Here is a 15,850-nt window from a genome sequence, read left to right on the forward strand (position 1 = left end):
AAGAAAATGGCAGATTCTCACCTTCTATCTCCAGGGAATGTGCTCTTTGGCTGGAATATATGGCAGAATCAATAGTGAATAAAACATATTGTGTAAACAATAGTGAATGGAATATATGGCACTATCAATAGCAATCGTTAAGTTTTTTTGCTTTTTAATTTTTCTTTTTAGGTTTGTCTAGTTAAATGCATCTAAGTTTCATGTGTATATGAAGAATCACTGTTTTCCTATTATACAGATTTGGAAACTGAGATTCCCAGCTTTTAAGTCCTTGCCTAAGGTTGCATAGCACAGAAATAGTCACATCAGAAAGTGAGCCCTGTCCGTACAGTGCAGCACTTTGTTCAGCCCTGGGTGCCTGACTCACTCACTCCTTGAGGACCCTCTCATGACAACTGTAAATAGGCAGCTGAAAGAATCCCAATGATGGTGGGAGGGAAAGGTGGTTGGAAAGCATTAAAAGACCACGCTCTAGCAATTCACTGATGTGGGAAATTGTCTGTATTTCAGGTCAACCATCAGCATAGATTTTGGTCTGCAAAGCCCCAGCTGAGCAAGAATGTGGTGTAGACATACGGGTGCCCAGAGTTTAAAGGAAAAATACTCAGACTCACACTGGAGTTTAAGATCCCTTCATTAAGTCACTGGGTTGGAGTGACTGGAGTCAGTGGGGAATTACCAACCCTGGGGCTCTCTCTGCATCTCAAGCCCCCAGAGCTGGGCTTCCTTGTTTACTTATTTAGAGCCCAGCAGAGGAAGTGGTAAAGGAAACTAGCTGAGTCGTTTTCTGAGAAGAGACCATATTTGTTCGCAGAGGAAGTCGTTGCTTTCTGGGATCTGGCTACGGCAGAAAAGACATCGGCTCCAACAAGGGTGTTCCACAGGGTAGCAGGGAGTTGGAAGAGCCAAGAACGCCTCCGAGATCTGGATTTGAGCTTCTCTGCCCATGGGTGCAGCGCCCATGCTCAGCTTGTGAGCTTCATCCCGGGAGAGCAGCCATGGCACTGAGGAATGTGCCCTTTCGCTCAGAGGTCCTGGGCTGGGACCCTGACAGCCTTGCTGACTATTTCAAGAAGGTGAGCCTTGCTCTTGTGTGAGTGGTCATGAGGATAGTGCCCTTGGTGGGCTGAACTGAGGCTTGACAATGGAATTGGGGCAGAATGTGGGAGGCGTATAAGATAGCAATGGAACCCTATGGCAACTTTACTGGTTGAGTGAGCGCCATATAGACCGCTGAGTTTTCCTGGCAATGAGTTCTGGAGAGAAGGATGTGAGCAGGAGCCCTCAAATGAGTATGTGCCTATTATGTGCTAGGGTTTGAATTCAATGTTTCACAGGCACCGTCCCATTTAATGCTCCCTACTATCCTGTGAGGTCAGCATTGTTATCCCCTTGACTCAGCTGTAAAATCAGCTCAGGGAACTGAAATGGTCCGAAGCCCTAGGGACCACATGTGATAGAGGCAAGTTTCAAGTCACACCTATCTGGTTTTAAAGTCCATGCTCTGAGATGCAGAGAATTGTTGCAACTGCTAATGAGATCAATGCTCCTTACTAGAAAGGGGAGACATGGCGTCCTGGAGGCGGGAGAAAGAATAGGCAGGGTGGGAGGGCTGGTTAGAGGACTAAGATGAGCAGGTGCCAGACACGGCATTTAGGCTTTCACTGCTCACAACCCTGAGGGGGTTCCTCAAGCTTCTGCTTGGGGCAGAGTCTCCTTGGAGCTTTATGAGAGTCTTGTGAAGCAGGCCAGAAAACTGATATGAGCCCCAATTTATAGCTATGAAAACTGAGGCCCCTAGAGGGGAAGAGGCTTGTGGCAGTGCTGGGACCAGAATGTTGCTGTCCTGTCTTCTGGGCTTAGAAGAAAGACTGAAGGATCCCTGTGCTTGGTCATTGGCAGAAGGGGACGACACATCTGCTTGGGCAGATCTCAAGCCACATGACTTAGTTAGGGTCCCTCTACCCTGACCATGCGGTAAGATGCCTTGTGAGAGACATTTAAGCTTCTGACACCCTCATCCCTGCAGGCTGGCATCAGATTCTGTTAACATTCCAGACTGTCATAAAGATGAGATTGTAAAGCTAAGATGGTAGAAGTTATCTAATTCAGCTTCCTGTTTTTCCTGGGGAAATTGAGATTCAAGAGGATAGACGAGGTTCCCTAGGACATATAGCCAAACCTGGAGTCTACGCAGTTCCAAGGCATTTATAGTCACAGCTGTTCTACCCCAATCTGAAGAAGAAAATGTGAACATGTTAAACTAGGTGTGGTATGGTAGGGGTGCAGCTCACAGATCCTGTTTTTTTGGGGTTTTTTTGCCACATTTAGTGCTTTCATTTCTGTTATGTTCCTTCTGCAAGGTCATAATAAACTTAGGTTTCAGCAAATATTGTTGCACAACTGGTTTTTTGAAGGTTGTTTCTAAATATCTTTCTCAAATATAGACCAAATAAGATAGGGCAACAAGGTAAAATTTGCCAAGAGGGAATAAAGTGGCATGTTACCTCGTTACCTCAGTAAAGGAAAAAGAAAGGAATTGAGAATTATGAAGAGAAAGACTTGAAATGGGCTGAGAGGCACAGACAGGCCTGACCTTCAGGTGTGACCAGGAGAATTACACAATCCAATTGAACAACAGCGAATTGATCCCTAAAACTCCCGTCAGTACAGGGAGATGGACCATGGGTCAGGGATGGTATGGCAAGACCTCTGTGCCTGAGCTGGGGGAAGGGAGAGTTTTCTTCCTGGATATCTCAGACCCCAGGACAAATCTACAGCACCCAGGCAGGTTCCTTCTTCTGGCATAAATGGACTGAGGGAAGAAACTAGGAGCTGAGGTGAATCTGTGATCCTGGAAGTCCTAGTCTCTCCACAGACTTTAATAGAAACCCCTCAGATTCTGAGTACTTCAGCCCCCTGAAAGAAAATACCAAATGAATGGACTGCAGAGTTGTTTAGGAATGGATCTCAGCCATCAATCATGACATGTAAAGGATTGATCTGCAGATGCAAACTCTACCCAAGTAGTGGGGTCAGGCCTCTCCTGGAGACGCCTCCCTTGGAGTCACCTTCCGAGTTAGCTCTGGAGTCAGACACACCTTGCCTCTGGCTCTGTCACCTGCTAGCTTGGCGACTTTCCCATAGTTGCTTTGCTTCTCTGTGCCTCAACTTTCTCATCAGTGAAATAGAGATATGAACAGTAACTAACTCCGTGGGCTGGTTGTGAGGATTAAAGGAAATGATGGGTGTAAGGCACTCAGCAGACAGATGGGTCCTAATGCATGTTCCATCTGCCCTTTTTCCTTCTCTATTAACTGGCTCCTAGCTGGGGACACCAATGCAGACTGGTGGGATTTTGTGTCTTCTTGTCTCTGACATGTGTACCTCATCCTGTGTCTGGAATATAAGCTCCTGAGGACTGAGACCATGTTGTATATTTGTTCAATCTGTCCAATTCCTTTTGACTTGCAGGAGAACGTCTTTGGGTCATGCAGTGGAGAGGCACTGGCTCAGAGCTATGTGTCCTAATCCCAGGTGGGGTTCCAGCTGGTATCCCAGCACACTGTGTGACCTTAGACCAGCCTCTTTGCCTCTAGAGGCCTCAGTCTTCCTTACTACAAATCCAGGTAACTTTTCTGGACCACTTTATGCTCCTTAAAAATACAGATTTGAGGTCCACAAGCCCAGATCTTGCTGGAGCAGAATCAAATGCCTGGGTCCCAGTCTGCAGGACTCTCTGCTGATCTAGACACAAAGTTAGCACTCTTCAAAATCATCTGGTTTATCTGATAATGATAACAGTGAGGATGATGAATTAAAGGCAGTTGACTCTTCCAAGAACCACTTACCCCCCACTGCCTGTACATAAAGGGGATACCAGGGCTCCACAGATGTGACATGTTTTCAATATCAACTTCTAAGTCAGCTTTCTGAGTATGATATTCATCCCGCCCTTCCAAGCTAAGACATCACAACAATTGTATTTATTCTTTGGATTTGTCAGCTATAAGATAAAAAGATGGTTTAAAATGTGCTCCAAAAGAAGGCTGCCACAAACCATGAGCCCCCCACCCCTTGTGAGGAGAACCTGGGATCCTCAAGGAGAAACATTTAACCTTAAATGCTCCACCTCAAAGCAGCAAGCTGAGAGATACTTCAAATGTGAACATTTATGCTGTTGAGGACAAGTTGAAACCAGCACTTCATTTGATTGCTGATTGGTTTAGGAAAATAACCAAGGTCTTAAAAATGCTCATTCATATGGATCCTATATAACTCTGTTCTGAGATTCTGACTTAAACAATTTATCTCAAAGAGGGAGGAAAAAGTTTTGCAAAATAGTATCCATGATGGTCTCTATTTTGGTTGGGATGATGTACTGCAAATAAATGAAGCTGCGTTTTCATTTGCTCATTTTCCTTACCGTATGTAAGTTATACTGTTATTAAAAGGGGAATATTTCTGAAAAAGACATTAAAGCCTGTTCTGAAACCTGTCACCTAAAATCCATGGAACCTCATGCACGTTACTTGCTGTCTGTGTCTCTCATTCCCCATCTGCAAAATGTGAGGGTAAAATGATTGAAGACTAGTTTAACCACTTGGACCAGTGCCTGCCATACAGAAAGCTTTCGATAATTGTTAGTCATTTTTATTATCATTGTTGAAACAGCAGTTTGGTAAATAATCTAAACGCCCAGCAATAAGGGAATGATTAAATAATGTTGTGGTCATTAAAAATAATGTTTAAATTGAGTTTGCATAACACTAGGCAGTGTTTATATTATCCTTTCAGGTAATTTAAGAGAAAAAAAAGTCAGGATAATGAGATTGAATCTAAATCATAACCTCAATTATGTTTAGAAACATGCTAGCAAGAAAGCATTGAAAGAAGCACTGAGGTTGTCTCTGGGCATCGAGACAATGGATGGTATTTCTTTTCTTCTTTCAGCCCCTCTCTACCTTCCTGAGGAGCATAGGGCAGAGCTCTGCATGCCTTGAAGGCAGTCTTTCTGGAAGGGTTGGCCCCGAAGCCTTAGAGCAAGGCAATTTCTCCATTTCAGGCAGTCCCAAGGGGGTAGTGAAAGCGAGGCTGAGGTGGGGACTGGGCCCTCTGTTAGCCAAAGGAGGGCAGTGGGGAGCCTGGCTAGCCACAAGTACCGCAAAGTGCTAAGTTTCTGGGGTAGACAAGGGAGAGGAACCAATGGTATGAGCCTGCCCGTCACTGACAACACCTTCCTCTTCTCTTTGCAGCTCAACTATAAGGACTGTGAGAAAGCAGTGAAGAAGTACCACATCGATGGGGCTCGCTTCTTGGTAAGCTCTGGCTAGTCCAACACACAAACCAAGACTGTTCGGCACTTTTCCCCACGGCTGCAGGGCCAACTGGCCTACCCTTTCCCTGGGGACACCCATGGTCAATGCCTGTCTTTAGGATCCCCACACAGCCCTTTGCCTTCTCCAGAAATTTTGTAGGGCCTCCTCTCTCACCACCTCTCAGGATCCTACCATCCAGAATCCCTCTCTGATCTTCCACTTCCACTTTAAAGAGGAATCCAAGTATAGTAAAAAAATAATCTGGAAAATCTATTTAAATGCCATCCATCCTTTGAGAAGCCCAAGGGGAAGAAGGACCATATGGGCGAACAGAAACTTCTCACCTCCCATTTCTCATGCTGGAGCACATACTCATGAGTGAAATAAAGGATGGCATCCCCTCATTGTTTCAATTACTTCCTTTTTTCTCACTACCAGATTCATAAAGCTGATATTGTATCAAACACACATGTGATATGGCTGTCTCCACTGTATTATACTTCAAAAAGCTTGAAGCCTAAGACCAAGGTGCAGATGTATATTAAAGACTAAGCCATTAAAGGGAAAATGATGCAGCTTTAATGGTGGGGACAGAGGTGCTAGGTTGTGGTTGGGGAGGTGGTTTGAGCATTTACCCTGAAATGACACATTTGCCCATGGGTTAAGAAAGACCCTGACTGCACCAACCCATCTTTTCTGGGAACTTTGCTTTACTCTTTGAAAACAAGACTTCCAGGGTCTCATGGGGGTAGATGTTCCTAATTTAAATTCAGAGTGAGGAGAGTAAGCTAAGTTGTGTCTCCCTGTAAGAAATTGTCAGTAAGGGAACTTGACCATGAGACTTCAGGCCATTTGGACGAGACCAGAGAGATCACAGCTCCAGCTTGCCCCCAGAGAACACCAATCCATTTCTTATATTACATCTCTGCTACCAACATCTTCTTGAATTCCTTCAGTGATGGTGAGCTTGCCACTACCCACAGTCATCTGGCCCTTTCTAGGCAGCCCTCAAGTCTTATGCTGAAACTAACCTGTGCTCCTATTGGTCTGAGTTTTGCTTCCAGGTGCCATGTAAGACATGTTTACTCACTGTCCACCTAAATCATTCATTCATTCGCCTATTGGTTCACTTGACAAGCAGTTTCCTGAGCTACTTTTACGTACTGGAGAGCATTATAGGTGGTGGGGATAGAGAAATGGTTAAGATACGATTTCTGCCTTCTGGAAACTTGTTTTATAGCAGAAACATGTTCAGAAAGGTTTCCAACTACCTCATTTGCAGATGAGGAAACACATGCAGAGGTGTGATGTGATTTGTTCTATGTCACAGACCTTGTAATTGAACTAAAGCATACACTTAATTTAGTCTAATACCATTTGAGTTTTTAACAATATTTTTTATTCGTAGTGAGATTTGAGTCAGTAGAATTTCTGGAGTTTTAGTGCTATTCTTGCAAATTATTGCTAAACCCAAATATTTCATTCTGGTGCTATTAGCACTGAGAACAGAGACTTATCACAGTTGAACAGAAAGGGAGGAAAACATCTTTGCAGATGGTGCCTGCGAGGCTCTGTTGCCTGGATCACCCTGAGCAAGCACTTGGCCTCTCTCAGCCTGCCTTGCTTCTTACCCTGTTGACTGAGCACAGTGGACTAGGTCATAGTGGGTGATGACCCCTCCCAGCTCGGTGATTCCCCACAACAGTCTCAGTGTCTGTGATTCCCCACAACAGTCCCAGTGGGAGTGTCAGGCCTGGTAGAACAGGGTTGTTTGAGAGATGGTATCTAGGCAGCTATGCTTCCTCTGCTCCAATCAGTCCTCTATCAGTTCTTCAGACAATGTGGCACATTCTGTTCATTGTATGAAGAGGAGGAAGTGGAAAGTATGGTGATAGGAACCAGAAGAAAGGAAGCAGAATCCAGTGCCTGTCCCAGCAACTGGGAGATGTAAAGGCAGCTTCTGCTGAAACCCACCCTCCACCACAGGTGTGCTGGATACAACTACGGACGCTTGATCTAAGCTCTAATTACTCATCTATCACCCTTTCCAGCTCTGTAATTCCAGGGCCACTCTGCTATTGAAGGCAAAAGTGAAAGGCCCTAGTTATTTTCCTAACTTCCTTCCTTCCTTCCTTCCTTCCTTCCTTCCTTCCTTCCTTCCTTCCCTCCTTCCTTCCTTCCTTCCTCCCTCCCCTCCCTTGTCCTCCCCTCTCCCCTTCCCTCTTTCCCCTTTCCTTTCCTTCCCTTTCTTCTTTCTTCTCCCTCTCTCTTTCTTTCCTTCCTTCCTTCCCTCTCTCCATCTCTTTCTCTTTCTTTCCTTCTTTTTTCTTTCTTTCCTTTTTTCTTTTCTTCTTTCTTTCTTTTCTTTCTTTCTTCTTCTTTCCTTTTCTTTCTTTTCTTTTCTCTCTCTCCCTTCTTTCTTTCTTTCTTTGCCATTTTTGTTTTCCACTGAAAAGGATAGATCCTTATCTGGTAGAAGCTATGCTTCTACAAGGTATAAAAAGAAGAGAAAAGGAGCTTGAGACCTGTGTCATCTGGGAAGGCATGTGACCCATGTTGCAGAAACCTGACCACAGTGGCCTAACCAAATAAGGGTCAGTCTGTTTCAAGTAATAAGAAATGTATAGGGGGGTGCTTGGCGATGGTGAAGGAAGTCATCAAGAACCTAGCCTTCATCTAACCTATGGAAATCCTGTGACTTCTGTCCTAACGGTTATGAGTTGGCCACTTCACCTCTAGGCATCATATCTCCAGGGAGATATGGGAGAAAGGCAGGGAGGAGGGGAGAAAGGCAAAGAGGAGAAGGTGTATGGTGAACAGTAAATGTATGCTCCCTTTTTTCCAGGAAAGTAGTAACTTTTCCAGGAGCTCCATCCAGCAGACTGTGGTTGTATCTTACTGTCCACAGCAGAGTCATGTGGCCTCCATCCTCTGCAAGGGAGTCTGGGGAGTTAAATATTTTGAACAAGCACATTACTGCCCTGAATGAAATCCAGGTCTTCCCTTCCAACATAGGGCACGGGGGCCCTCAAAAGGATCAGGCATGGTAGGATGGAGGTTTGCAGGAAGAAAATAGATTGTGGATGTCATAGAGTGGAATTCCAGCCCCAGCTCATTCCCCACGAGTGGAAATCCCCTTCATATCCCTGAGCCTCGGCTTTCTCACTTGCGGAATCGGAATGCAGGTAACTCCTGCATCACAGAGTTGATGTGAGGATTCACTAAGGTGTTAAGAGGCAGAGGCCCAGGGTTAGTTCTTGCCAAATATGAGTTTCTTTCTCCTCTCCCTTCTCAGTTCCCTCAGGAAAGCCTTTGCATGGCATCCCCATATCTTGAGAATTCTACCAATAACCCTGGTGAAAGAGGCTCTCCGGGGTGTGATGTCGGTAAAAGAGGCACACAGTGCTCCAGGCTGGCTTCTCTGCAGCTGACCTTGTGGAGACTGAGAGGGCCTGAGGTCTGGGGTGTAGGGAAGAGGTCACAACATGGCCAAATGCAGCCCACAAAATGAGTTGTTTGGTTTCACAGATTTAGCTCTCACAGTGTTTTAGTCAAAATTATTTGTCAACATTTGGAACTCAGAGCATTTCACATAAAACCCAGATTTAAGGATTCCCTTTGAAAAAGCAGCTCCAGCAACACCAGGCCCACAGGCTTTTAGGCAAAACATCTAGAGGCTGCCCCTTTGGGAGGGTGGGTGGGCCGGGAGCTTTCTCCTCCGTTTGCCACAGTCCCCGCCACTCCCTATATTGTTTCACATATCACTCTTCCCCTCCTACCCAAAGCCCTTTCTGTGGGTTGTAACCTGCCTGCCATATGTGTCTTCATTTCAGAATCTGACAGAAAATGACATCCAGAAGTTCCCCAAGCTCCGGGTGCCGTAAGTACTCCTCCAACTCTGTGGGTGATCTGGGAGCAGAGGTGGGAATAGGGAGTAGTGTGAGTGGGGGCTGGGTCGGTTCTATGTCATTGTTGGCTTGAAATAAGAAAGCAAGTAGGAAGGATGAGGGCAAGGGCAGGATGTGGGGAACAGAAGTTACATGAAGAGCTGGAAAACAGAAGTCACAGATCCAGCCCAGCTGGCGACCTGGATGCTCTTGCCAAAAACAAGCCCAACTTTGGCCTGTGTTTTCATTTCTTCTCTTCTCATGGGGTGCTTGGGCCTGTGAAAATAGCACCAGTGTCAAGGTTTCATTGTGGCATCACCATTGACTCAGTGATGGCTTAAGTTTTCTTGACCTCCATTTCTCACACAGTAAAATGAGAGCTGAACCAGATGACGGCAATGGACATGATTATGTGTCGATACTGAGTGCTTGGGAATGGCTGCCAGGGAGGTTATGTTGAGAAGAATCCCAAGGAAAGGGAGCTGTGATTGATTATTCATGTCTGCCATAGGTGCTGAAATGGGAAGTTGCCGTATGCATGTCATGCCATGTATTTTTCATCCCTCTAGTAAAGGTCTCACACACACAAATACCTGCAGGAGCCCACTATAAATGTGTAAAATTGTCACACAAAGCCCTGTTGTTTTGTTTTGTTTTATCATCATTGGACAAAACAGTGGTAAACATTCTGTATGATGAAATATTTCTCCATTATAAGAAAAATAATAGCACAGTTATCATATGATGAAAAAAGTAACTATCGCAAAGCCTCATTGTTGGTGAAACAATAGAGAATGGTGGGGACTGTGGCAAATCAGATATCATATGTTCCATTCAAAGAGTGCAGCAGCTCCTCAGCTCCAGCTAGGGTGGTCCCAACAATGTCCAATCTTCAAATTTATCAAGAATAACTAGAAATATGGGTTTCATGTGATATATCTCAATTTTTAAACATTGGTTCAAATGTTTTAAATATTGTGAATGTCACAGTAAACACACCTAAGGGCTACATATAGTCTGTGTGTTACCAGTTTGAGTTCTCTTCTCTGGACATTATATGAGGACCCTTCTCTTACTCTAAGGGTCTCAGAGCTCATCATAATAAAAGGGAGTAGGCCAAAGGACTAGGAGGTGGGGAGATCTCATGAATAGGTAAGAATGCTGGCAGCTCAATTAAGGAGACTATTTTTAGCATGACTATAGGCTTTCCCTTGTCTGGAAGCGGGAAGGAAAAGAGAGGAATAAGGATTTGCCTTTGGCGCTGTCTATCTCCAGGGACACATGTTGTTGAAGATGGCTTGAGCTTTCTAAGGATATCCTCTAACCACATGTGGCTACTTCAATTTAAATTAAATTTAAAATTCATTCCCCTGAGGCACTAGCCACATTTTAATAGCTATGTATAGCTGGTGACTACTATGCTGGAGAGTACAGATATGGAACACATTGCAGAAATGTGATGTTGTAGAGATAAATCATAGTTGTTTGCAAAATAGGGATCTTTACACACAGGTATCAGAATTGGTGGCTGGTGGGCCAGTCCCAGGCTGCAGGTGTAAGTTTGGTGACCACTGCTTTGAAATCAGGAAAAGTTTCACAAAATTCAGCCTCTTTAGAAACAAGTCAAAGATGTGGCAATTGAGGGCATATATTCTACTGTGGCAATAGTCAGCCGGATCTGATGTCTGCTGCCTGTTTAGGTGGGATTTGTGCTCCCCAGTTCACCAGGGTCCCACCATTCCCTGAGGGATCATCCTAAGCTGCGTCAACCATTTATTTCATATCATGGCTTTCAAAAAAGATGAAGCAACAGGGATCAGATTTACTTTCCCACCTGAAATAACCAAATAACCAGGCAAAATATATGAAAGAGCAATTTTCAAGACATTGGGCATCAGACACCAAGGGATGGAAAACAAAGGCGGTGAAGCCTATGGTTGCTTGCTGCTTTGAGAATCTCCAGGCCATGGCACAGGGAGCAGGGAACACAGTGCTGGGTCTGGTGGACGACTTGAGTTGAGGAGGCAGCGGAGAGTCCAGGAGCCTAGAGTTCATTCAACAGGTGTCAGAGAGGAGAGAGCTGCATAGAGACAGCATTCTGGAGAGCTTCAGAGGGGCCCCTCTTTAGCAGAGTACAGATCAGTCCATGCATGAAAGAAGAGACTACCTGTAGGTGGCAAAAGAACTACCCAACAGTACTGGAGGAAAGAGTAGCCACTCACAGGGCTGGAAATGGTGCCTTTCCAGCATGGGGAAAACCTGGAGATTCACAGTCATTGGGTAGCATGCCTAGAAGGATCTTGCCTTGGTAGTAGGGAATAATTAGCCCTAATCTAAAAATTGTTCTGATCCTGGCTAGAAAACCTTAAAAGAAAGACCCAAAAGAAACAAACTGCTTCTAAGTAACTTAACTACATCTCAGAACAAAACTTAAAACTATTTATAGGAATGTAAAAATATTCACTACCCAACAAATTAAATTTATGATATTAGGCATCTAATCAGAGACTAACAAGCATGCAAATGAGCAGGAAAATATAACCCACAACGAGGAGAAAAACTAAAACATCAAAACTGACCCATAACTAACACAGAGATTAAAATTAGCGGACAAAGAGAATGTTGAGTGTATTTCATGTGTTCTAAAAGTTAAATTTAGGCATAGGAAATTAAAAAAAAAAAAACCCAAACAGAACCTCTAGAAATGTAAACTATAAAATCTGAGATTAGAAATACACTGCTTGGGATTAACAGCAGATTAGACATTGCAAAAGAAAATAGTAGTAAACATGAAGATACAGTAATAGAAATTGTCCAAATTGAAACACACAGAGAAAAAAAGACTGGGTGCAGTGGCTCACGCCTGTAATCCCAGCACTTTGGGAGGTTGAAGTGGACGGATCACCTGAGGTCAGGATTTTGAGACCAGCCTGGCCAATATCGCAAAACCCCATCTCTACTAAAAATACAAAAATTCACCAGGTATGGTGGCAGGCGCCTGTAGTCCCAGCTAGTCAAGAAACTGAGGCAAGAGAATCACTTGAACCTGGGAGGTGGAGGCTGCAGTGAACTGAGATTGCGCCACTGTACTCCAGCCTGGGTGACAGGGCAAGACTCCATCAAAAAAAAAAAAAAAAAAACAAAAGCATAAAGGAATTTTGGGACAATTTCAAAGAGCCAAATATATGTCTAAAGTCCCCAAAGGAGAGGAAAGAATGTGTATGTGAGCAGGGTAGAAGAGACAGAAATAAAACACCTGAAGACATAATGGCTAGAAATGTTGCAAACTGGATGCAAATTATAAACCCACAGATCCAAGAGACTCAAGGAACCCCAAATGTAAGAAACAGGAAGAAAACTAGCTCTGAGGTACATCATAATCAAGTTGCTCAAAACTAATGATAAAAAGAAAATCTTAAAAGCAGTCGGAAAAAAAAGAGACATGTTACATACAAAGGAACAAATGTAAGGATCACAGCAGCTTTCTCGAAAGTAAAATAGCAAAATAAAAATATTGTCAACCTAGAGTTCAATACTAGGCAAAAATATCTTTCAAAACTGAAGACGAAATAAAGACTTTTTCAGACACACAGAATCTGAACTGTACTGCCACAGGTGCTTTTTGAAAGTCCTTCAAACAGAAAGGAAGTGACACCAGACATTAACCTGGATGTGTACATAGGAATGAAGAATGCCAGAAATGGTAACTATGTAGGTCTATGTATGTACATGGCCCCTGAGGGCATTTGAGTTTGCATCTTGTGGTCCCTATACAAGATTAATAGTTCCATAATACTTCAGTTATTTAGTGAACTGCTATTAGATAACTACAATGTGTTAGGCCTTCGTTAAAATTACTCAGGCTACAAAGATATGGGACAGAATCCTCATCCTCAGGACACTCACATTCTAAAGGGAGGTCAGATAGACAAGCAAAGCAATTATACTACAATTACAACAGTGCAATGGTGCATGCATGCACAAGTTCAAGTGCTAGCAGGAAGGCAGGAGTAATTTTCCCCAGAGTATTCAGGGCAGACAAGGGAGGAAGGGACCCTAAGTTAAATCTCAAAATAGGAAGGATGGATTGTAGGACATTCTAGAAATGGGAACATATTACAGAGGCACCATCCAGTGTGCCTGGCGGAACGGCCAGTGGGGCAGAGCAGCTGGGGCGTATACCTGGGGGAATGGAAAGCAAAGAGGCTGAAGTGACTGGTTGGGGGCGGTGTGCCACAATTTATGAAGGTCCCATGAGTCATTCTCAGGAGGCAGAGAGTGTTGGTGAAGTAAGCATCAAGGTAAATTTGTGTCTTATCTCTGTCCAGGACATGTAAGTGATGATTTGGAGGACAGCCCAGCTGGGGACATGGGACCAAGTTAGTTGGTGGTAACCAAGATCCTGCCAATGAGCTAAGAGCCTACCCTAGCGCTGTAGCTATGAAGATGGGAGGATGGAAGAGATTTAATCAGAACAGTGGAAGGACAGAGATAAAGAAGTCACTTTCAACTTGGAAGATACTTTTTCACCTTAAGGCTAAGCTCAGCTGATGTCTTCTGGCTTTTTTGAGAGCCTGGAGAAGGTGGTGGGGGTGGGAAATGGCTTCTGGTTAGCGTGAAAAGGAGAATTATAATCATGTTGCTAATGGGCTGGTGTGGGATATTTCTTTAGCTCTCTGAAAACTGAAACAAAAACTTGGCCTGTGATGGAATCCCCTCCTCCAATGTGCTTGAATGTGCACCCTAGAAAGACTATGAGGCCTGCCCATAGAACATGAGAGGTTAACATGGAGAACGATGGAGAAATATCAAGGGAAGGTCCAGGCTGCCCTAATGAGGTGACTTAGAGACTCACTGTCCCTCTTGGCAGAAGTGTGTAACAAGGACCAATTCCAGCTCTACTTCCAATGACTTATGTGACCTGGGACACATCCCTCGACCACCCTCAGCTTCCTAAACTATAAAAGGAAAGAATGGGTTACAGAGACTATACAAGCCCACCAATTTTAAGTGCTATTATTTTGAGTATAAACAGGCCGATAGGAGAGCTTAGTGAGAAAAAGCTCAGGCTCTGAGGTCAGATGCTTGAAATCCAATCCTTCCATTCACAGGCCGCAGACTTGAGGGCAAGTTAGCTCAGCTCTCCGAGCCTCAGCTTCCTCATCTATATAATGTGAATAATGATAGAACCTACCTCAGAGGGTTAATGGGAAAATTAAGGGAAATATTGGGAAAATAACAACATGCACTGAATAAGTGTTGGCTATTCTTGCTTTATGTAAAATCCCAATTAGAGCAATTTTAGTTTTTTAACTATTCTATCTTTCTGGAGAGGAGAGATTAAAGAATAGAGAGGACGGAGGGTTTTGGAGTGAGGGAGATCCAGGCTCTAAAGCTGACTTTGCCTCCCACCAGCTGTAGGACCTCAGAGAAGTCATTTAAGCAATCAGCCTCAGCTTCCTTGTCTGTAGAAGGGAAAAGAGCTAACTTCTAAGGAGTGGGGAACATTAAAGGAGGCAGCAAACATAAATTGCCTGGTGCTGTCCTTGATACTTACAGGTGTTCAATACTTTATTCATTCCAGCCCTTGTACACAGGTTTATTTGTCTTGATCATTACCCCAAAGGCCTTTGGAAAAGAAATTGTGTTCATGTACAGAAAACCAAAACAATATTACACTCCTCTGAATGTCTCTATTTCCTTCCCTGATGCTTACAATATAAGTATTAAATAGATTTTTAAGAAGGTAAGTTGTGGTGAAGAAGGTTCTGTCAGCCTGAAAATACTGTCACTCTCTCAGGACATGGTTGATCCCAAGACACCTCCAACATTGTAAAGGTGGAGGATTTTTAAAGAAAAAAAATGAAGGCTCCCTTTATAGGGCCTAGGCTGACCTTCATGGTACAGCTGACTACAGTCTGGTTAAATCAATAGAATACATGAATATACGTTCAAATCTACTGGTGCCTTTTTGCAGTTCATTAAAGGAGCGGACGTTATACGTTTTGTATTTAAATCCACAGTGTAACTTTAAAATTAAGGAGAGGAGGGTAACAGGCTGGGCGGTGGAGGCAGCAGATAGGTATTGGGTAATACTCTTTCTGCTGGTTCTCCCTGTAGCCATTACCAATAATGCAATTAGGCTGGGAAACCTTAAGATTCAAGCTGAGAAATAATACAGAAATAGTTGTCTGTCTTCCTGAAAGGCTGTGAGTCTCATGGCAGAAACAACCTACTGAGGCATCTCCTGTGTACCTATTTCCCTACCAGAGACAGGGAAGACGGGAAAGGTGTGGAGGAAGGGACATAGAGGCGAAATGAATATTCTTGTGCCTGTTAAAGAATGTGGCCACTCAAATGCCTGTAATCCCAGCACTTTGGGAGGCTAAGGAGGGCAGATCATGAGGTCAGGAGATCGAGACAATCCTGGTTAACATGGTGAAACCTCATCTCTACTAAAAATACAAAAAAAATAGACAGGTGTGGTGGTGGGTGCCTGTAGTCCCAGCTACTCAGGAGGCTGAGGCAGGAGAATGGCGTGAACCCGGGAGGCGGAGCTTGCAGTGAGCCGAAATCGCACCACTGCACTCCAGTCTGGGCAACAGAGCAAGACTGTCTCAAAAAAAAAAAAAAAAAAAAAAAAAA

The 15,850-nt window shown here is 44.0% G+C and overlaps 1 protein-coding gene across 2 annotated transcripts in view; it reads left to right on the plus strand.

Annotated features, from left to right (window-relative positions):
- The first annotated feature begins 515 nt into the window (after positions 1-515).
- Positions 516-15,850, plus strand: part of LCP2 (lymphocyte cytosolic protein 2) — a 50,056-nt gene continuing 34,721 nt past the window's right edge. For both annotated transcript variants that reach the window (XM_026456427.1, XM_026456428.1), the window contains exons 1-3: positions 516-1,076; positions 5,256-5,318; positions 9,152-9,198. In XM_026456427.1, coding sequence (XP_026312212.1) covers positions 999-1,076; positions 5,256-5,318; positions 9,152-9,198 — 188 coding nt within the window. In that variant the 5' untranslated portion in view covers positions 516-998. The remainder of the gene's footprint in view (positions 1,077-5,255; positions 5,319-9,151; positions 9,199-15,850) is intronic.

This window comes from Piliocolobus tephrosceles, chromosome 4, assembly GCF_002776525.5.
Source record: "Piliocolobus tephrosceles isolate RC106 chromosome 4, ASM277652v3, whole genome shotgun sequence".
Taxonomy (NCBI): domain Eukaryota; kingdom Metazoa; phylum Chordata; class Mammalia; order Primates; family Cercopithecidae; genus Piliocolobus; species Piliocolobus tephrosceles.